This window comes from Scardinius erythrophthalmus, assembly GCF_964197995.2.
Source record: "Scardinius erythrophthalmus genome assembly, chromosome: 21".
In the NCBI taxonomy this organism is placed as follows: domain Eukaryota; kingdom Metazoa; phylum Chordata; class Actinopteri; order Cypriniformes; family Leuciscidae; genus Scardinius; species Scardinius erythrophthalmus.
The window spans coordinates 30,525,533-30,547,311 of record NC_138241.1 but is presented as its reverse complement, the minus strand read 5'-3'; the positions used below and the strand labels follow the sequence as shown (position 1 = coordinate 30,547,311).

At 37.9% G+C, this 21,779-nt stretch overlaps 3 protein-coding genes across 3 annotated transcripts; 2 read left to right on the top strand and 1 right to left on the bottom strand.

Moving 5' to 3' along the window:
- Positions 1-1,555: 1,555 nt before the first annotated feature.
- Positions 1,556-4,983, top strand: LOC308681800 (uncharacterized protein). The gene is made up of 4 exons (XM_081350935.1): positions 1,556-1,867; positions 2,274-2,443; positions 2,620-2,723; positions 3,466-4,983. Exons 1-4 carry the CDS (start codon positions 1,655-1,657, stop codon positions 4,566-4,568), a joined length of 1,590 nt encoding a protein of 529 aa, XP_081207061.1. The 5' UTR covers positions 1,556-1,654; the 3' UTR covers positions 4,569-4,983.
- A 1,101-nt stretch (positions 4,984-6,084) lies between these two features.
- On the top strand, positions 6,085-12,974 carry yipf3 (Yip1 domain family, member 3). The gene is made up of 9 exons (XM_081350657.1): positions 6,085-6,553; positions 8,643-8,852; positions 9,705-9,811; positions 9,905-9,950; positions 10,960-11,052; positions 11,163-11,294; positions 11,381-11,494; positions 11,583-11,706; positions 12,022-12,974. Exons 1-9 carry the CDS (start codon positions 6,482-6,484, stop codon positions 12,150-12,152), a joined length of 1,029 nt encoding a protein of 342 aa, XP_081206783.1. The 5' UTR covers positions 6,085-6,481; the 3' UTR covers positions 12,153-12,974.
- Positions 12,975-13,731: 757 nt separating this feature from the next.
- ckba (creatine kinase, brain a) lies at positions 13,732-21,446 on the bottom strand. Its single transcript, XM_081351100.1, has 8 exons — positions 21,239-21,446; positions 19,968-20,172; positions 19,248-19,402; positions 18,860-18,992; positions 17,495-17,666; positions 16,097-16,220; positions 14,229-14,418; positions 13,732-14,116 (listed from the first exon to the last, which is right to left on the bottom strand). The coding sequence occupies exons 2-8, from the start codon at positions 20,158-20,160 to the stop codon at positions 13,938-13,940; spliced, it is 1,146 nt and encodes a 381-aa protein (XP_081207226.1). The 5' UTR covers positions 20,161-20,172; positions 21,239-21,446; the 3' UTR covers positions 13,732-13,937.
- Between the last annotated feature and the right edge of the window lie 333 nt (positions 21,447-21,779).

The window sequence follows — 21,779 nt, the reverse complement described above, 5'->3', positions numbered from 1 at the left end:
TACCACAGACAGCGGTTGCTGGGGCTTGGGAGGGTGTCGTAGGTGGACCTTATGAGGAAACTCAGCCTGGCTTGGGAGATCTTCCACATGTCGGCCCAACCTACGGTCCTGCTTTTTACTCCTTCCCAGGTCGTCCAGTGTCCTTGCTGGCACTTGCTAAGGGCTTTGATCTGGTAAATAATAAATAATACAAATAATAAATACACATCCTAGACGACAGATTAAAATTTCTATGTAAGGAATATTTATGTTGGTCCAATCACACATGATGATACTCATCACCACTAGAGGGAGTAACATGACCAAGTTTCAGGAACATAAATTCTGAATGCTAATTTGCTATGCTATGCCCTAAAATAATGTACTTTGTCTGTGAAGAAAAAGTAAACACTTTGAAAACAGAAGTTTTGGGACATACTACCACATAACTGCATCTTTATTAGACCAGGTTGAAGCACAGTTACATGCATCCTGTCACAGTAAACTCACCTGTCAATCATCTTGTCACTGTAATGATAGTGGCTGATTTTATAGAGTAGTGGCAGCCCTGTCTAGTATATGTTTGCACATGTGCAGAGAGTGGGTGTGGGCCTAAAGAGTTTGGCATAGTGTGCGCCACTGTGAAAGATACTAATAAATGTAAACGTTACTCTTCAACCGATCTGGAGTTTGTGTGTATTGATAAAGGAGCATCTCGACCAAAACAGTCACGTTACCATTCTCATATAGCCTACACACTCTACATTTCAATTCATTTGATTTATGCTACTCAATTCTTCCTACCAGATTGGAGAGAAAAGAGGCATTACATTGATCTGCTAGTTATGGGTCTTTCATGCACAAAGCTCTCAAGGCAAATCTTAAAAAAATAAAGAAAAACGTTCACTGTTTTTCATCAGGTTAGATAATGATTATTAAAATCACTCAAACCCCTTTAAAGCCTCAACTGATTAGGCTTATCTGTCTCGCACTTTCACCATGTTTTTTGGTTTAACACTTTAGGTCAATGTTGCAGTGATATTTTAGTATCAATGGGATACTATTATAGTTTTTATTCATATTTTAAATTAGTTTTCATTTTTATTTTAAAGATTTTGTAATTTTGTTGTGCGTCATAATAGTTTTAAAATGGGGTTTGTTATAGTTAACTCAGGGGTTTTCAAAGTGTGGGGTGCGCCTCCCTAGGGGGGCGCCAGAGCATTGCCTACAACCCATTGTGCTTTGGAGGAGGATTCGGTTTGGTTCAATCCAAAAGTTCAATCACATACCAGGGTGTTAACTCCGGGGCAGGGTTTTCAAAGAAGTAAGTGATAACTTATCCCGCCGCTATACAGTTTGATTGACAGGCGATCTGACCAATCATAGCGCCGATATTATGTGCCCACCCCGTTCCCAGGATGGTAGGGGAAGACTCATGAATATTCATTGAGGAAGTCATCCCTGATTGGTCTGATGACCTACCCCTAACCCCGCCCTAAACCTACCGTCACTGGGGTTAAGACCAATCAGGGATGACTTCCCTAATGAATATTCATGAGTCTTCCCCTGCCATCCTGGGAAAAAAAAGCCCGTACCTATCCGCCATTTTGTCCGACAAACAAACCAGTCCGACAAACCAGGCGTAGTAGACTAGCATCGGCGATTAACTTAGAAAATGGTGAAACGGTGCTCGTATGGGACTTGCAACGCAGACAGCAGGTACCCAGAAAGGCTGGGCACTGTACAATTTCATCCGTTCCCTAAACCTATCAGAAATCTGGAGAAGTGTATGAAATGGATACGTTTGTGTGGACGGCCTCACCAGCAACTGAGTTTGGACAAGCTGAGAAATCATTCCACAGCCAAACACATCTATGTGTGTTCAAAGGTAACGTTAACTCAATTATACTCACTGCACATTTCCACAGCCAAACACATCTGTGTGTGTTCAAAGGTAACGTTAACTCAATTATACTCACTGCACATTTCCACAGCCAAACACATCTGTGTGTGTTCAAAGGTAACGTTTACTCAATTATACTCACTGCACCTTTTTAACTGCGTAGCACAGTCTTTGTTTTATTTTGAACATGTTTTACAATTTGTCGTCACCGGAGTAATATATTGTTAAAAGCTTAACGTAGCTACGGTAGCTAACAGTTAAACATCAGCGAGCCTAACGAAGTTTTACCTGACATTTCTGACCTTTTGTCTGTACTGTATGAATCTCCTTTTAAGATACTTAAGACGTAATTTAGGATGACTAAGTCCATTCCTCTGTCATCAAACTCCAGCACTTCGTTGACGGCCGGCCGACACCCGCTCACCCTGATCCTCTGCCAGCATTGACTCATGACGTTAAACCTGCGAGACGTCCCGGTCCGCCAAAGTTGCGACCAGAGTCAGTGCCAGCGAGGAAAAGACTACGAGTTGACAGGATACTGGATAATACTGAAAACATCAGGTGATTCTCTTATATTCTCTCTTTTTTTTTTTGGTCATTCATATAAAGAAAAAGCAAATAATTACAATATTTATTTTATACATATGACATTACAAATTACATTCACATCAGATGTTATATAGCCTGCTAAGCATATTATTTTGGAAATATCAAATGTGTATAAATTATATTAACAGTGTCGGGGGTGATCTACAAGACATGGGTACTACAGGAGAGATGGCAACAGAATCATTAATGGAGGATACCACTAAAGAGGAGAGCACTCTGGTCACCAAAATTGGTATGTATTTTATTTTTTGCTAGTGATGTCTAACTGCACAGGGCTGGTAGGAAATGCTCAACAAAAGAACCAGTCTAGTTTAGATTGAATTTTCCCCCACATTTCTGCATCAAATTTAATGCGTTCCAGATGGTAGTCATTGTCACATTTCACGAAAAAGTCACACCATGGCATCCCAGTAATTCCCATCTGTCCCATAACTTGGTAATTGTATTCATGATTACGTTTGAGACTGAATGTGTCACCACTGTGCTTTTGGAGGTATTTACAAACTGTAGCTGTACTGGTCTGGGCACTTTAGTTCTAAAAGTCCATAGCTTTTGTCGCAGTCACAATGAAGGACTTTCCTGTCAGGAGATGTGCCTAAATGGCGGGTGTTGGGATTGACGACAAAGCCACACATGTACACTTTATTTTCTTGTTACCTATTGGGCTGCAGCAACTGGCTCTCTTCATTGCTGAGGTTTGCAGTGTCTTCTTCCTTGGCATGCTGGTGGCAAGCTGCTTATAGTCTGGATGAAGTAAGACGAGGAGAGTGTACACAATGCCAGATGTTGCTGATGCTCTGTTGTCTGGTTTGTTTCTCCAGTGCCTCAGATTCAGACCTTGAGACCATCATGGCATTATAGCATTTCATCTGATCTGAAAGAAGAACAAAAAATATTGCAATGTTATTTACATTTTATGTATGTCCTGTGTTAATAAAACACTAGTTCTAATCATTTCATTCTTATTCTTACAGAGTGCACAGATTACCAACCCCAGATGAAAGAAGAACAGGAGGAACTGGAACGACTGAAGACTCTTCTTGCTCAAAAAGAAAAGGAAAATGACTTGCTAAGGGCGAAAATACGAACTTGTCAGACTCCTTACCCACTAACAGCCGAGGTGATAAATAACAGCAGTGTCCCTAACTACTTCCGATACTGCACTGGGTTCACTTACGATGAGTTTAACAAACTGTGTGGATTTTTCACACTACCAGATAACGACACAGTACCACAAACACACATCCCCTTGACATATGAGAAATTAAACAGGCATATCCAGCATATGCCTTTGCGTCAACAATTTCTACTTGTACTTCTGAGACTAAGACAAAACTTTGACCTTAAAGAGCTAGCTTTCAAATTTCAAATTGATATGCAAAGTGTTAGCACTTTATTTAGTTCATGGATTGACTTCATGTATGATTGGCTAGGTAATGTGATGGTTTGGCCACACAGGGACATCATCACAGAAAACATGCCAGGCAACTACAAATCAGAGTTTGCAACAACTTTTGCAATTCTGGATTGCACAGAGATAAAGATAGAGAAACCCAGCTCACTGTTAGTGCAAAGTCAGTCTTGCTCTAAATACAACTCTACTAACACACTTAAGTCTCTCATAGTCTGTGATCCTCGTGGCTCCATTATGTTTGCATCTACACTTTACCCAGGATCCATTTCTGACCAAGACTTATTCAGACAGTGCAAAATCAAAGAGTTACTGAAAGGTCTTCTTCAGTGTGGCTACCTTAAGAAAGGTGATGGGCTCATGGTGGATAAGGGGTTTCTCATTGAGAAAGATGTGAAGGAGCTTGGCCTTAATCTAAACATTCCTCCGTTTGCAAAGTCAAATCTTCAAATGCCAGTCCCAGATGTTGAGATGACAAAGAAAATAGACAAATACAGAGTGCATGTAGAAAGAGCAATAGCCAAAGTCAAAAAATTTAAGATTGTATCTTGTAGGATCCCTAATACCATGCTAGAAAATATAAACCAGATATGGTTTGTGGTGTGCATGTTGTCTAATTTCCAGCAGCACATTATTCAGGCAAAGGCTGATGAAGAAACCACATAGGGACAGCAAAGTGCTGCAGTTAACTCATGTGGCCTTGGTTTCTGTCTGCCTGTCACACAAGTTATTAGAATGAATATAATGTATTAACTAACATGAACTAACAATAAGCAGTACATTTGTTACTGTATTAGTTCATCTTTGTTAATTTTAGTTAATAAAAATGCAGCTATTCATTGTTTGTTCGTGTTAGTTTATGAATACAAATCTTGATTTTAATAATGTATTAGTAAATGTTGAAAGTAACATTTAACTAAGATTAATAAATGCTGTAGAAGTATTGGTCATTCTTAGTCCATGGTAACTTAGGTTGTTAACTAATGGACCTTATTGTAAAGTGTTACTGAATGAATTTGCATTTTGTATCTTAAAAGTTTCTTCAAATTAAAACAAACAATGGCTATTTGTGGCCACTGGTATTTTGCCTAGCTGTTGTTCTTTGCTAAGCCAGTAGGCTACACTGTTGGTTCCATTTAAGGCTTTGGTAATCCTGAAATTTGGTATTTGGATCACAGTGATCCAATCCAATGTTTCTTTACTGACATAAAAGTAAGATGGATCAGGTGATTCTGGATAGCAAAACACGGGATTTCCAAATCCGGATCAATTTGATCCAGATTACATTTTTTTAAACTGGGCCCAGGTGATGCGGTACTTTACTTTTTCCCTGTTTTTTTTCTTTCATTTCGAATCACGTTCACAGCCTGAATATATCCTCGAACGCATATTGCAGACCTTTCTGTCTGAAATCAGCAAATCATTTTTCCTGAAATGATTCACTATTTCCCCAGGAAGTGCACAAATTGATTGACAGTGCAAGAATCGGATAATGACGCGAGAGACCATGATGACCTCGCGATATTACGATTGCGTTCTCAAATGTGATGCTGCCATCCAGTGACCATTGAAATCCATTTAGATAAAATCGATTAAACTAAATTTCTGAGATTTTAATAGCCTACACTTCGAGTACACGGGATACAGTGCCCCCTTCAGAAAATTGTACATTTATTAATAATTTTTAACTATTTAATGTACGAGTTTAGCATGTAAAGGACGATACATCATCCAATGTGTTACCTATATATATATATATATATATATATATATATATACATTTTTTAATAAACTGAAACATATGCTAATGTAGTACGATCCACTAATTTTGACAAGCATGAATGGACAAGTAAAAAACAAATCAAAATTTAAAGTAACTGTCTCATAAGTCGTTTTATTTATGTTTTTGTTTTGTTTTATATTGTCTCAATTAGTGCCATATTTATTTTATAAATTGTAAATTGTTTACAATTTTGTTTTGCTTAATCCCATTTATTCACATGAATGTGATATATTAAAATAAAAATTACTTTTGGAATCAATGGTGTCTTGTATAATAATAATGATGCTAATAATATATGGTTACAAACCTAGAAATGAAGTTCAACAAAAAAACTATTTTCAACCACTGGTCATTCTATATAGATCAGTGTTTTCAACTAAAAATAAAACAGTACAGGTCACACGACTTTTATTTTGACATGACGTACTGACATGCTTGCCCGATGTTGACATTAAACGGCGAAGTTCTCTGCTTTTGAGCGTATGTAATTGATTTATGTGGTTAAATACAAGTTTATATGAAAATCTTCCAAGACTGGTCTGTCTGGTAAAATCATAGACAGTATAAGAAAGGGTAAAATCCGGAAGTTTAGATCTGCGATTAGAGGAAGTAGCGTCACAAATTGCGTCGTCATCACGTCACATTTTTGTCTCAGCGCTGTACAGCTGGCAAAACAATTCACACTAACCATTTTTAATATCAAACTAAAATGAGCACCAGAACCAAACTATAGATTGTAGCGTTTTAATGTTCTAGCTGCTAAAGTTTCTGCTTATATTCGTGATAGTGCAAAACAATGTCTGCATCACAAGGAAGCAAAAACACGAATACGGAACCATGGGGTGGTTTTGATGACAACATTATCCAGGTAATTTACCTTAACTCAACTCAGCATTATACAGCCACATAAACACTCGATTTTTCTGTTAAACAAGCCGTTTGCTTAGTCTGACCTCACCGTATTGGTACTATCTTTATTTCTATTGGATCTTGCTCACTAATTACCATATTCATGCACCATTTGTGTACTATTCAAAGCTGCTCGAGATACAGTAAGCGAAACTGTGATGTAAACAATTAGGTACATATAGGTTTGTATAAGTGGAGGAGATAAATGAGCGCCATTTTATTGTTATTACCATGTTACATGCTCAGAAACATGCTAGCTTGTCATATGTACAAATAACCATGGTTTTAGCATTGTACCATGTCCAAAAACATTATTATTTCATTTTAGCATCCACAATCATTTGCCTACCCAGCTTTGTAAGATAAAATCCTTCTTTGCTAGACCTGATAATTATTTTTGGTATATATTCATATCAATATAAAAAAAGTAGCATTAAAAAGTTAATTTTAGGCTAACTAATTGTCTAAATTTCTACCATATACAATGAATAAAGTTAGCTAATAAATTAGTAGCTAGATAGCAACTTGCTTTGCACTTTTTTCTGGTTTCACCTCACTCCGGTCTAAACTAAATGATTTTTTTTTTGTAATTTTTCTACACATTGTCATATAAATAACCTGATAATACTATAGTTTATTAAGGTTAATATCTTGCTTACCACTCTTACTAAAGCACACTTACATTTTCATTGTGTTCTGAGTAAATAATTTGTTTGTAACACTTTACAATATGGTTTGATTTATTAACATTAATTAATGTATTAGGCTAACTAATATGAACTAACCATGAGCAAAACATGTGTTACTGTATTTATTCATCTTTGTTAATCTTAGTTATATATATATATATACAACTTTTCATTGTTTGTTCATGTTACTTCACAGTGCATTAACTAATGTTAACAAATACAACTTTTTTTTTTGAACAAGGTCTGTTTATTCAAGATTTTACAACATACAAAAAAACAAAGGAGAACTAAAACAGTACAGTGTACAACAAAACCCCGACACAACCCATCCCTATACCCATCAGACAAAAAAAAAAAAAAAAAAAAAAACACTTGTAAAGATTATTAGAAAAGGATACATAAATATACATACATAGACATAAAATAGATAAAAATACATATATAGATAAAAATAATTTTGGGACTGTATTCTCTACTTGATTTTTTCAACAAATGTCAAGAAGGGTTGCCAGATTGCATAAAATCTCTGGACAGACCCTTGAAGAGAGTATCTTATTTTCTCTAGTTTAAGATACTGCATAATCTCCTTAATCCAATGAGAAAAAGTGGGAGGAAGAGAGTCTTTCCATTTAAACAATATTAATCTTCTGGCAAGAAGTGTGCAAAAGGCCACCATTTTACAATTATAGCTGCTCAGGTGCATGTTCTGTGGTGTAACACCAAATAAAGCAAGAAAAGGAGATGGTTCTACTGGGACTCCTATTGTTTCTGAGAATGCGTCAAAAATCAATTTCCAAAAGTTATACAAACTTGGGCATGTCCAGAACATGTGTAAAAGGCTAGCAGGAGCTTGCCTACATCTATCACAAATAGGATCTAGTTCTGGTCTGAATTTAGATAACCTAACCTTCGACCAATGGAGCCGGTGTAACAAATACAACTTTTGATTTCAATAATGTAGGCTACTTGTAAATAGTGAAATTAACATTAACAAAGATTAAATGCTGTAGAAGTGCAATTTATTAATAGTTAATGTTAAAATCTAGTTCCATTCGCGCCGATTATAGAGCCAGGATATTTTTTAATATAGCCTAACTCTGATTGTGTTTGGCTGAAAGAAGAAAGTCATAAACGCATAGGATGGCTTGAACGTGAGTAAATTATGGGATTATTTTCATTTTTGGGTGAACTGACCCTTTAATAATTTCTATATATTTGCAGTATTCAGAAAACTTTAGCAAATTATACAAAAATAAAGGGAAAATATTCCACCTCCATCAAATTCTCTAACTTATTTGGAGTGTGAAAATTGGCTGTATTTGTGACAGAACTTTCTCTCTTTCTCGTGACCGACCCCAGGGCAGCGGCTCGGCTGTGGTGGACATGGAGAATATGGACGACACCTCGGGCTCCAGCTTCGAGGATATGGGGGAGATGCATCAGCGCATGAAGGAGGAGGAGGAGGTGACGGAAGAGGCAGCCGCTACGGAGGAGGACAACGGAGAATATGGAGAGTTCCTCGGGATGAAGGGCTTGAAGGGACAGTTGGGCAGACAGGTCGCTGATGAGGTGAGCCAGAGGGAGGGCTAGGAACCTGACTGACATGTGAGGCCTGTTTACACCTGGTGTTAAGATGCGTTTTCGTCGATCAGATCACAAGTGGACGACGCTAAATACAGGTGTAAACGGGGTCTAAAATGTTTTGAGCTTGTCCAGAGGTAGAATACACATTTGACCAGATTGTTTTTGTAATGTAAACGCTCATGTGATCAAATAAATATCTACACTCCGCCTAATGAATAAACATTATGGAAAGCACACTAGCCAGACGAGAGTCAAACTTTACCGGCTGAAGATCCAAGTTTGGTTTGAAGATGAAAAATATATCAAGCACAATGTTCTCTCACCATTTCCTGATTTCTAACACACACTCACAGCGTTCGGTTGGTCTTGTGGCTGTCAGAGCAGAAACTAAAGCTCCTGCTCTTCGTGTGTTTTTCCGTCATATCCGGTCACGTTCATATGTAAATTGTGTGAGCTTATTTTGTCCATTAGATTGAAAGATCTGAAAAAGCCTATAGATTTACCTGCCCTCCATAGACCCTCAAAGAAATCAGGACAGAAGTGGTCAAAAGTGGACGAAAGAGACGGATTAAAACACCAGGTGTAAACAGGAACGTGTCTCCCTCGTCTACTTGTGACCCGATCGACCAAAACACTTAATATTAACACCTTAATCTTAATACCAGGTGTAAACAGGGCCTAAGTCACATGTGCATGAAATGAGGTAGAATGTCTGAGCTGCTCTTTTCCATTCAACAGGTGTAAATCATTTATACTGAAAAAAAAACGTATCTCTATAGATTTCTGTTGAGCTGTGTGTAGAAAAGATTGTTACTAATATAGCGTGTATCTACACAGGTATGGCAAGCAGGAAAGCGACAGGCCTCAAAAGCTTTTAACCTCTACGCCAATATTGACATTCTCCGGCCGTACTTTGATGTGGAACCCATTCAAGTCAGAAACAGGTAAGATCCATGTCAAGCATTCTAGCAGCGCTTTCACAGTATCTACTGCAGCTTCACTGCTTCAGACTCAATGACCAACTGCTTAATACACAGGTTGGTGGAATCCCTGATCCCAGTCCGAATGATCAACTTTCCACAGGTAAGGCATTCGATCATTTTAGCCTTGCGCAATAAACAATAGAAAGCAAGTCTAATTGTAATGATAAGAGCCGGGGTTTGGCAACCCTGAGCGAGAGATTAATATTATCAACCCTATAAAGTCTACCGTATCATGATTGATATGCAAATTTCTAAGCCCTCTAAATTATCAACATGATCAATACCTGTTGCACACTATCTACTACATTGCCTTCTGACATCAGATTGATAGTTTGATTATCCATACATCAAAAGTCACGTTAAAATGTGAGTATCAAATATGATCCATCTGGCTTTTGAGTTTATTTGTTCATATCTCAGTCATTATTGTATTGCATTGCATTATATTTTTTACCCCCTACAATAAAAACTACTGAGCTTTGATCATAAAAGCATTTAAATATCATCTTGCTAAGACACATTTTTGGGAGATATAGAGTGACACTGATATTTATATGCACTTTATGTAAGCATCTGTTATAAAGATCTCAGAATTTCATCTTACTTTTTGACATTATAAATATCAGTAAATGCACCAAATTACACATTTTTGCTCAGTTTGGGCCTCTGAATAAAATGTAGGTGTTTTTTTAATATAAATATATTTAATAAGAGCTTTGAATATACTCTTTATATTCACCAATATCATAGTATATGCACCATAAAAGCCTGAAGTATGAAATATGAGATATGAAATATGAAAAATCTTGTTTGTTTGTTTAAAGGCTCAGTAAACCATTCCAATTTAAATTAAAATAGTTTTTTCTGACTTATTTCTTGTCAGACTCTACAGGGTTAATTCATTTTAATGTATTTACTTTTTTTATTTTGCATTTCTTTTCCTCGCTGTCACACAGCACATTTTATTTAGTTTTGAGCATTGCGGAAAGCCAAAAGTGGGACGAAACCGTGTTACTCATTTCACTGGACACGACAGCGCAGACTTATAACGGCAGATGTTTTGAGCTCTTTTTGCTTCATTAGCTTCTTATTTTTTCTTCTAAACCCAGAAAGTTGCAGGAGAACTGTATGGACCAATGATGCTGGTGTTCACACTGGTGGCTATTCTGCTCCATGGCATGAAGACATCAGGAACCGTCATCGTAAGCAATGTTCCATACATTTGTCAGTGAGAAATTTAATCCAAAATGAAACTCGGGCTTTCTTCATCAGAAGTCTGTCGTTCTTGACTGGTGTTTGTTTGTTGAAACAGAGAGAGGGAACGCTGATGGGCACTGCCATTGGAACCTGTTTTGGATACTGGCTAGGAGTGTCTTCCTTCATCTATTTCCTTGCTTACCTGTGCAACGCTCAGATTACCATGCTGCAGATGTTGTCTTTGCTAGTAAGTAGCTCCCATTACCCCTGGAAAGAGTGCATGATGTGCCCAATTCACACTGCGATAAAGTGTCTTATTATCTTTGTTCTCAGGGTTATGGTCTCTTTGGCCACTGTGTGGTCCTTTTCATCACGTACAATGTCCACTTCCACTCGCTCTTCTACATTCTCTGGCTGGTGATTGGAGGACTCTCTACTCTACGCATGGTAAAGCAAAATGAACAAGGGCCAAAATCATGCATGTATCACTGTAAGATGTGTATTCACATTCCTTGCGTTCGTGTCCTCCTCTCAGGTGGCTGTGCTCATCTCTCGAGCTGTTGGCCAGACTCCTCGCCTCATACTGTGTGGCACACTGGCTGCTCTTCACATGCTCTTTCTGCTCTACCTGCACTTCGCTTACCATAAGATGGTTGAAGGTAAGACATGAGTCCGAGAGCAAGGAGAGCTGGGCGATTAAGCTAAAAATTAATGTATTTTGTTTAATATATATATTTAATACCCTGAAAAACTGTTAACAGTAAAAAAAAAAAGATAGATATTTCCTTACAGCACAGAACACACATGCTTTGTAGTCTTTGTGGCCTGTTCAAGCGCAGGTTTTTTTCCTCAGCCGATGTGAGGCGACAACACAATCAGCGCTAGTTCTTTGACGTTGGCTTAGTTTGTCAATGTTACGCTCTTTACAGGCCTTACATTGCCATTTTGTCATTGTTGTGTTTTTCTGTTTGCAGGTATTCTGGATACTTTGGAAGGACCCAATATTCCACCCATCCAGAGAGTGGCCAGAGATGTTCCTGTTGTTGCAAATGCTGTTGTAAATGCAACCATCAATTCAATAGCTGCAATTGTACAGTCACAGTGATCATATTGGGCTTCTGGGTTGGTCTGACAGGCCAGTGAGACTGGTGTACATATATAGGGTCAGAGAAAAACAAAATCATGAAGCAGTCTCCATTGAGCTCAGTTTGTATCTTGTATATTGTTCCTGATGCTGTCAAACAGACCTAAAAGGATGCTTTTAGGTCAAAATGGCTTCACTTCATTTTGGCTCATTAATATAATAATGAGCAATAATAATGACAATAATTTTGGCACACTATCCCATTCACTGTATGCTTGTCTTAACCATTTTTGTTGCTAAAAGTTACAGTACCTATGACCTGCTAATGTTAGAATGATTTGGTTTATTACGATGTGTGTGGATTCCTTAAGGATGCTGATACTAATAACTGAAATTATTCTTAAATGTTTTGTAAAACCCAGCTGGATGTTTGCGCTGTTTGAGAGTCCACTGATTGTCCTCACAAACCATCTCAGTTACTGAGACAGCTAATGACATCACACAACACTTGTGTTTTTAAACCTTGTTGCATAATTTCACAGTTGAGAAGGAAGTCTTCGTCAAGACTCGTTAAAGAAGTCTGTCTCAGTCGGAAGGCAAAATGCATAATGCAGAAATGCAATGATATTTTATTTGAAGAGGAGAAAGATTGTGATGGTACATGGAGTCTTTTTTTCTGGTCCATATTTAACCAGCCATTGTGTTGCAGTCTGATTCCTGCTATTTAAAGCTATGGTTGGGTGTGAGGGTTTTCTGGGCTCTCTCTCATTATGTTGACTTTTACATGTGAGCTTATTTAAAGGATTCTTGTAAAGAGAAAATAAAGAAACGCTGTTGTCCTTATTTGTGATCAGAAGCGTCATGGTGTTCATAGCAGAGATCTAATACAGCTACAAAATGATCTAAAAATGTATTACTTTCTTTTTTTTAAATCTTTAACTCGTCTTTTTTTCCCCTGACTCTGGATCACGTGAGCTGCAGGTCCACAACTTGGAGATCAAAGAAAGTGGTAGGAATTTCAAAAGTTTGTGGTTGGTATGATTTAAAAAAAAAAAAAAAAAAAAGTTGAAGTGTTTTATGCTCACTAAAGCTGCATTTATTTTATGGAGAGAGAAAAAAAATACAGTAAAAACAAGTTGTAATACTATTTTACAACATTAAAATATATTCCAATAGAAAAGTTTATTTAAAATGCGATTTATTTCTGTGCTGGTAAAAGTGAAATTTTTAGCATCATTACTCCAATCTTCAGTGTCACATGATCCTTCAGAAATCATTCTAAGTGTTTTGTTTAAGCAACATTTTTTATTATTAATGTTGAAGAAATAATAAATAAATGTCTTCATTAAAAAGAAATGTTGCTTAAACAACAAATCAGCAAACACACTGTGTGTGATGTATATATTTAATCGTATTCATTTCTGAACCTTTGCATTAGGTAGAAATTGCAGATTGTGATTTCTATAAAACAATTTCTACAAATTCTTGAAAAATTAAATCATGAATAACTATAAAACTTAACAGGTAAAAGTTAAATTAATGTGGGAACCCTAGAATTGTAAACAGGATAGAACAGGGAATAAAGACAAAAGGCAAGACATCATGGGCCAAATTTTATTTTCAGATATTCTCATCCATGTTTTGCCCTGAGACATCTATATGTGTAACAAGAACTGACCAGAGCAGAGGATCCTTAAATAAAACGTGTCTTCCAAGAACAAGTCAACAAACATTCAAATCAATCGGTTAACAAAGGTGAGGGGAGGTGGAGAGAGAAGAATGTGTGAAGTGAGGTTGAAATGCAGTCTACTTTTGGGCAGGCATAAGGTCATCAATGGACTGGCCTTTCTCCAGCCGCTTCTCCATCTCGATCATCAGCTTGACTCCATCCACCACCATCTGCACCAGCTCCACCTCAGAGAAGCCCAGGCGGTCAGCGTTGGAGATGTCAAAAATACCACCCACAGCTGCAGTGTCCACACCACCTAATGAACAGAGGCACCACTTTATTATTGCCATCAGTTTACATGATGATGTATCTCTGTTCTCGATGCCCGGTAGTAATAGTAATGTTCTCCAGCTGAAATCAGTTCTTACCTGTTCCACGTTTCTGCAGCCTCAGTCTCTTAAGGATCTCTTCAAACTGGCGGTACTTGCTGAGATTAGGCAGTTTGACATGCACTCCTGCACGCAGGCCTGTGCCGAGGTTGGATGGGCAGGTGAGGACGTAGCCAAGGTGTTCATTCCACATGAACGAGTGACCCTTGTTTTTGAACAAATCCTCAATCTGAAAGAACAAGAGTTTTTACAGCTCTGTTCAAGCCATTATTTATCTAAAGTGTCTTGCGTACACCAGAAATAATTTAATTTACAAGATAAAGCACATTTATTAGGAAGACGTTTCAGGATATTCAAAATATCTGTAATTAGTGTGTTTCAATACAAGATGCTAAATACAGTGGTTATTTAAACTTTGACAAGATGGTCTCCACAAGGGTTCTTCTTAAAGTGGTTTCAAAAGAATGTATTGGCAATAAAAAATTATTTGCAATGCGAAAAGCAAAAAACAAACAAAATGGATAAAGTTTTAATAATCCATCTATAAATTACAGGAACGTCTGTCTGTCATTTGCATATCTGCCGAAGAGATTTCCTGTCTTGCTACGGGCACGAGTAAGTGCAATGCCAAGTTTGACGTTGTTTGGCTTAGAAATGCAAAAGATATCGTTAAATATATAGCACACATTGGCTTTTGCCGCTCTAGCCGCTGGCCACTCCCCCTCTCACACTGCACACCGAGTGAGCACAGAGACAGAGAGGGTCGAAGAAAGTAGCGGAGCTTAAGTGGCGTTTTCTCAGAGTTCACTGTGTAGCCTGCTCCCTGAATCATCACGCTTATTCAGTTGTGGATGTTAACTGAATCTGTAAGTCAGCTACACGGTTTACTTCTGAATATTATACATTTTATTCTGGTGCGCTTAAAGTTATCGCTACTGTGTAATAGTAGCCTATGCTATTTACCAACTAAACATATCCTATTCAATGCGTTCACAGTCTCTTTCACAGCCATCATTTGTAGTAGCCTATTCACAAACTGTTTGCTCAAGCATAGCCTGGTCTCAATGCTATAGATGCTAAGATATAGTTCTAAATGTAAAAGAATAGCTGAGTCCACATCACAACTATAACGGCACTGAGGAAAGATATCATTGTAATCAATTTCAGCTAAAAAAAAATTAAGTTGATGAACGATAAAAACTTTGACAGCCAATCAGAATCCATCCTGCTTTAAAGAGCTCAAGAATTTAAAACGGCATATGACTAAACTTCAGCACACGCTTAAAACAAACAATGTCGCGGTCCGCTGATGTGGATCCATAGTGTGAATGGGCCTCTAGAGATTGCAAACTAAAACTGCATCAATCAGCTATGAGTAGTCAGATACTTTCTTTAAACTGCCTTCTCAAACTTTAGTGGCAACAGCTGTTTTTCCTGCCTGGTAAATGTTTCAGTTTATTATATTTAATATAACGATCACTCAATTTTATTTCTCAAATTTATGTTTTGTGATTGGCTGTTCGCTGCAGATGTCACATTCATGTGGATGTGCTCCAGAGTGAATTAGTCAGCGAGTTAACAAATCATCAGTCATCAAACCCTAAGTGTTGTGAACACGCTGAACCTGACCTACACTGGGTTGAATTTGTTTGGTTTTGTCAACTCTAAACCTATTCTGAAACTCAAAATTTGTTCAACTAGCAACAGGACAATAGTTGCAATCACTTTCAGAACGAGTTTTTCCAGCTGATGAATGATAAAAACATTGACAGCCAATCAGAATCCACCCAGCTTTAAGGAGCTCATGCAGCACGCTTATAACAAACGTTATTGTGCGTTGGTGTGGGCACTGATATAGTGGTCATTCTTGGTGTGAACGGGCTTTTAGGATTACAGGGATGTAATACCTTAGTGAGACCTGTGCAGAAACGGGTGAAGACCTCTTTCATGTTGCCACCTTTCTGCATGGAGATGACACGTAGGTGATCCTCCTCATTCACCCACACAAGGAATGTCTTGGTATCATTGTGCCTGGAAACAAGGAGAAGATGAGTGAGGGAACGTCTTCTAAATCCAGCACAGAAATGCAATGGTTAAGCCAGAATGAAATGATTTCCCAGTAAAGAACGATTGCCAGAGTATGGTGTCTGATATATAAACACAGATTTCTATAAATATAAATTAACAAATAAATATAAAAACTGGATACAAATTAGGGGTGGTGAAAAAAATCGATTATTGATTAATCGCGAGTATGTTATGGACGAGTATGAATCGATTATCAAATTTTCAAAAATCGATTTTTTATAAAAAAAAAAAAAAAAAAAAAAATCCACTCTGCGTGCATTTAGAGCATGTTATGTTATGAGAGGCGAATCACAACTACTTCAGAAAACCCAGCACAGTATAGGAACTACCAGGCAGTGACGTATGTGTACGCTGAAATAAAAAGTATTTCACCTCAGAAAAACGGACGTTCCTGTCCTGTCAGCCGTTATACTGTACTCGTAGCGCACACTCTTCAATTGCACGCGCAAATGCGGAGGGGCGCGCCGTGTATCGCTTCACTGTATAGTGCAAAGTGCAAAGGAAACTACGAGCATGCAACGTTGTTACGTTGTAAATTAGTAAGTCATGAAATAAAAGTAAAATACCAATAAATCACGTTACTGGTACGTCGTGTGTTAGCTGAGAAGGATTTGCATGCAGGCATGATTTTCATTCTATTCACCAGGAGCAGTTTCCATGTTTCATTAACAGTTCTTGTTAGTATTGTGTATTCACCATGGTAACTGTCGTTTCAATATTAACGCCAAAATGCCACTTTATTTTCACTTTGTGTTATTTTTTATATTTGTAAAATACTGTGGTGGCTCATACCAACATTGTATTAAAAGCTAGTTTGGTTCAACTTGATGAGTCACAACACAATGTGATGTATTCATTTCTGTGTTCTACAGAACATAAGCTACATACAAATAATTCTGAAGTTATAACTACACGACACAGAAAGTGCTTTGAGTTGTTACTCAATAAAAGAGTTAAGTAATTCAGCAGCTGACTTTTTTTAATACTGCAATCACTTAGTGTATTTTTGTTTACTGTTGTGAACTGGAAAATCAATAATCGCTAATCGAAAATCGTTAATAATCGAAAATCGACTGTAATCGAATCGGGACTTCAATAATCGTAATCGAATCGAATCGGGAAATCAGACAGATTAACCACCCCTAATACAAATGTATCCGATAAAAATAATCATCATATTTTTATAAAACTGAAATAGGACAATCTAGAACACTGACCAGATGCCCCTGGCGTCGGGCCAATCACGAGCCATCCCTGAGGCCAGCAGCAGGGGAGACACAGGCTTATCGAACAGGAAATGGTCATCGATGAGCTGCTGCTGCTCGGCATCTGTCATGTTCTTCAGAGCGTAGTATTTCCCTTTGAGATCCCCAGACAGGACAGCCAGAGCTACAGCAGACAGATCAACAAATCGGTTATTAATTCCTTTCTTTTTTTTTAAATAAATGATTTCTTAAAGAAACATCCTAGACTACAGATAAAAATGTCTATGTAAGGAGTGTTTAGGCTTGTTCGACTTGAACCGGCGCTGCACAGACCGATCGGTTCATGACATCAAAGTACAGCGAGAGCGATTCAAAAGCATAAGGAGCTGTCTGCTCTCTAATTGCTCACAGTACTTTGATGTCATAAACCAATCGGTCTGTGCAGCGCCGGTTCAAGTCGAACAAGCCTTTTATGTTGGTCCAATCACACATGATGATACTAAATCACCACTAGAGGGAGTCAAAAGACCGAGTTTCAGTAAGTGCTGAATGCTAATTCCCAATGCTATGGCCTAAAAGAATGCTTTGTCTGTGAAGAAAAAGTAAACACTTTGAGTGTGTAGCAGGAGAAAACAGAAGTTTTGGGACATACTACCACATAACTGCAGCTTTATCAGACCAGATTGTAGCACAGTTACATGCATCCTGTCACAGTTAACTCGCCTGTCAATCATCTTGTCACAGTTACCATTCTCATATACACACACACACTCTACATTTCAATTCATTTGATTTATGCTAACTCAATTCTTCCTACCAGATTGGAGAGAAAAGAGGCATTACATTGATCTGCCAATCATGTTTTTGCATAATGATGCAATTGGCAAATCTAAAAAATAAATTAAACAAAGTTCACACTGTTTTTCATCAGGTTAGATAATAATTATTAAAATCACTCAAACCCCTTTATATAAGCCTCAACTTGATTATCAGTCTTGCACTTTCACCATGTTTTTTAGTTTAACACTAGGTTAATGTTGCAGTGATATTTTAATATACTATTTAGATTCTATTATAGTTTTTATTCATATTTTAAATGAGTTTTAATTTTTATTTTAAAGTTTTAGTAATTTTGTTGTGCTTCATAGTAGTTTGAGTTAATTTTTTTTTTGTGGTTTTCGTTTTAGTTAACTAAAGTAACCGTGGTATGTAGTATGTAGTTGAATCCTCCAAAGCACAATGGGTTGTAGGCAATATTAGCTGTTAAAGTGTGCATGGACTTGTAATTTCTACAAATAGTAGACCATCCAAATTGGGATGCAGCAGATCTTTTTTGTCATGTTTCAAATAAACCGATGTGGGGCTGCAGTGATGTACCTTCCACAGAGAGCTTCTCAACGGCTCTTCTCTCTCCACGACTGCAGTGGGGAGGCAGACAGAATCCGCGGATGCTCCTGCCTGTTCTGACGCGAGAGCTCAGCACGTAATTGGAGTCCAGGTCATCACCACCCTGCAGGAACAAAGAGTTTTAGTCATTTGAATAAGCAATATCACTGTATCAGTGATTAAGTACAACAACAAAAAACTCATCAGAAGGTTGTATTTTGAAAATGTCTCAGCGGTTTTGTCTGTACAATGAAAGTGAGTAATGTAGTTTTGGACAAAAACATTCTTAAAACACCTTTTGTTGTGTGTGTTTGAAATAACATTAGGGTGAGTAAATGACAGAATCATTTCTGGGTGATCTATCACTTCATCTTCATACCTTGAGGTTACTGGGGTTGAGGTCAGTCTTGTGTTTGTCTGTAGGCTTGTATCCTCCATGTCTGTCCTGAATAATAGGGTCCAGTAGGTCCTTGAACACCACATAGGTCTCCTCATCCCCAGCCACACAACCCACAGTCATAATGAAGGGGTGGCCTGAGATGGGGAAAAAGGTTCATGTACACAAATTAGGAACCATGCACCTTAGAGCCCGGCATTGCTAACTAAAAACATCCATTCTTAACATCAAGTGCTTTCTCTTAAGACCATCTTAAAAATGTCTACATGATCTACATCCTCAGCTGGCTGTTGCTTGATGACCAGCAACACATGACAACATGGGGTCAAAAAAAAATGAAGAAAATACTACACTTTGCTGCCAAAGGATGAAGTCACCTGTTGGGTTCTGAATAGGTTTAGCACAATTTGTCTCAACAAATACTCTGAGCATTCTTTCCTTTCGGAAAAGTGTTCATGACCTGTTTTCAGGCCAATTGTATTTTATTATCCATGCCAGGCAGGTTGCTCTTATCTATACAGGAAAACATTGTATTCGATGCCCTCTGCACTGAAACACGTGTCAGCAAGGTCACTGACTAACACACTACTATATTAACACTTCTTTCTGATTGTAGTGTAATGTTGTTCTAAAAATATAATATGTTCTAAAAGTGCACGAGAGGTGGTCTTTGGAGGACTTTGAGTTGCTTCAGGACTTTACCTGGGTTGTCTATCCCGGTCTGGATTACATCATCCAGTGTAAATCCGCTGGGTGTCTGCTTGGAGCGCAACTTCTCATAAAGCACAGGTGTGAGGACCTTGGCCATATGGTTGTTGTGCTTGCTGAGGTCAGGGTATTCCTGCTCACAGGTGTTCTTCATCTTCAACTGGTTGTGACTGTTCCCAAAAGGCATGGCTGCTGTTCGCTGAGCGCGGTGGGATTGGGATGGAAAATAACTGTGGTTACACTGAATGTGAAATAAAGCCAAGAGGCATCCTTGGCTTTTCATGGAGAAATATGCATACAGTTGAAGTAGTATCTATACAAGATGGAAACTGTTTTTGAGACTAACTACTTTTATGCACGTGATTAGCGTTACATTTACACAAGTAAAAGTGGCAAATGAGAAGTCTGACCAACATATGCTATGGTTCAACAGAAATACTCATATAGGGTAGAGACGTTGTACTAAAATAATGAATAATTTGTACATTTACAAAAAATACTGTACAAATTTGTAACAATTTAAAAATACTGTAAAATGTTGCAAATTGCAATACTCATGTCTCAAATGAATCCATAGCGTGACGAATGACTCTTATGAACCGATTCTTTTTTTTTAGTGAACCAAACGCGGCCAGTGAAGTACGATGCCCGAATGAATAACTCATGTGCCGATTCTTTTTAGTGAATCAAGGACGAAACACTCGGACCGCTTACAGATTTAATCTGACATATAAATAAACCGAAAGTTAATTTTGTCATGTCCGACTGGACTAATGTTAATACAAATTATTAAAACGTCTATGTACCTGTAAAATGGCAATTTAAATAATTGTACATAATGAACTTCTGATTTTATAAATTATGCATCTTTTAAAAACATTAACGAAACTCGTCAGATCAGATGATTCAGGTCTACATCTAGTCATCGTTGCGTTGTAAACTAAAATGCACAAACTTTCATGCAGAAATATGATCGATGCGATCGATGACTTAAAACTGGGCGTCCACTGGACGGGAACACTTCAACGAAAGAGAGAAAGGTTGAGCTGTCATTGTGGACGCTTTCATCCACAAGAAGGCTAGAAATGTTCAGAAAATGCATAATAGAAGACCTCCACGATGCATTAAAAATAAAAAGCAAGTCTTTCTGATCAGAAGGCTTAAATCGCCGTTTATAGCGTAGTTGCAATACTTTTTTTAAATTGCGATCTAGCTTAAGCTCCCACATTAACAAGAGACGAAAACTTCTTAATGAACACTCTTACCGTGGGTTGTGGATTACTAGAGCTAGGGGAAGACTGAGCTGAGACAAAGATCCCTATGTTTACGGTTGGAGTATGAACTCTGCGTGGCGTCCGTCTGTTCTTCTCCAGCGCCAGATAATGATGGAGCGTTTGTTTTATAGTAGCAGTTCCGCATCACAATCCGTACACTAAATCTCGCTTCCGGGCACGTAAAAACGTCAGAGCGACCCTTAACGGATTAGACCAATGAACTTTTGATGTGTCATTTACTGGGGGAGGGTCTTGTCTTCGTTTCTTAGCTTTGATTGGTTTATTTTTGGCCTATGAAATGCTCGTAAATGGCGATTTGCTTGAGGCGGCGCTGTGTGGGGAACTATGTTACGCGTCACAAGATTCCGTACAGTCATGTTGGGAGCGTAACATGAAACCGTACAACGGGGCGTCATGATTTCAACGACGTGAAGGTATCGTTTCTATATAAATTTATGTGAATTACCTTAACTTTTGCTGTTTGTTACTTCATATGCTATGTATATTATCTGTTGTCAGGCCGAAAAAAACG

Coding starts and splice junctions, on each gene's coding strand:
- LOC308681800 (XM_081350935.1), top strand. CDS start 1,655: ATGGTGAAACGGTGCTCGTATGGGACTTGCAACGCAGACAGCAGGTAC. Junction 1,868..2,273: donor ACATCTATGTGTGTTCAAAG/GTAACGTTAACT, acceptor ATCAAACTCCAG/CACTTCGTTGACGGCCGGCC. Junction 2,724..3,465: donor CACTCTGGTCACCAAAATTG/GTATGTATTTTA, acceptor TTATTCTTACAG/AGTGCACAGATTACCAACCC.
- yipf3 (XM_081350657.1), top strand. CDS start 6,482: ATGTCTGCATCACAAGGAAGCAAAAACACGAATACGGAACCATGGGGT. Junction 9,951..10,959: donor GAATGATCAACTTTCCACAG/GTAAGGCATTCG, acceptor TTCTAAACCCAG/AAAGTTGCAGGAGAACTGTA. Junction 11,707..12,021: donor TTACCATAAGATGGTTGAAG/GTAAGACATGAG, acceptor TTCTGTTTGCAG/GTATTCTGGATACTTTGGAA.
- ckba (XM_081351100.1), bottom strand. CDS start 20,160: ATGCCTTTTGGGAACAGTCACAACCAGTTGAAGATGAAGAACACCTGT. Junction 16,221..17,494: donor CCCGACGCCAGGGGCATCTG/GTCAGTGTTCTA, acceptor CCTTGTTTCCAG/GCACAATGATACCAAGACAT. Junction 14,117..14,228: donor GCTGCAGAAACGTGGAACAG/GTAAGAACTGAT, acceptor TCTGTTCATTAG/GTGGTGTGGACACTGCAGCT.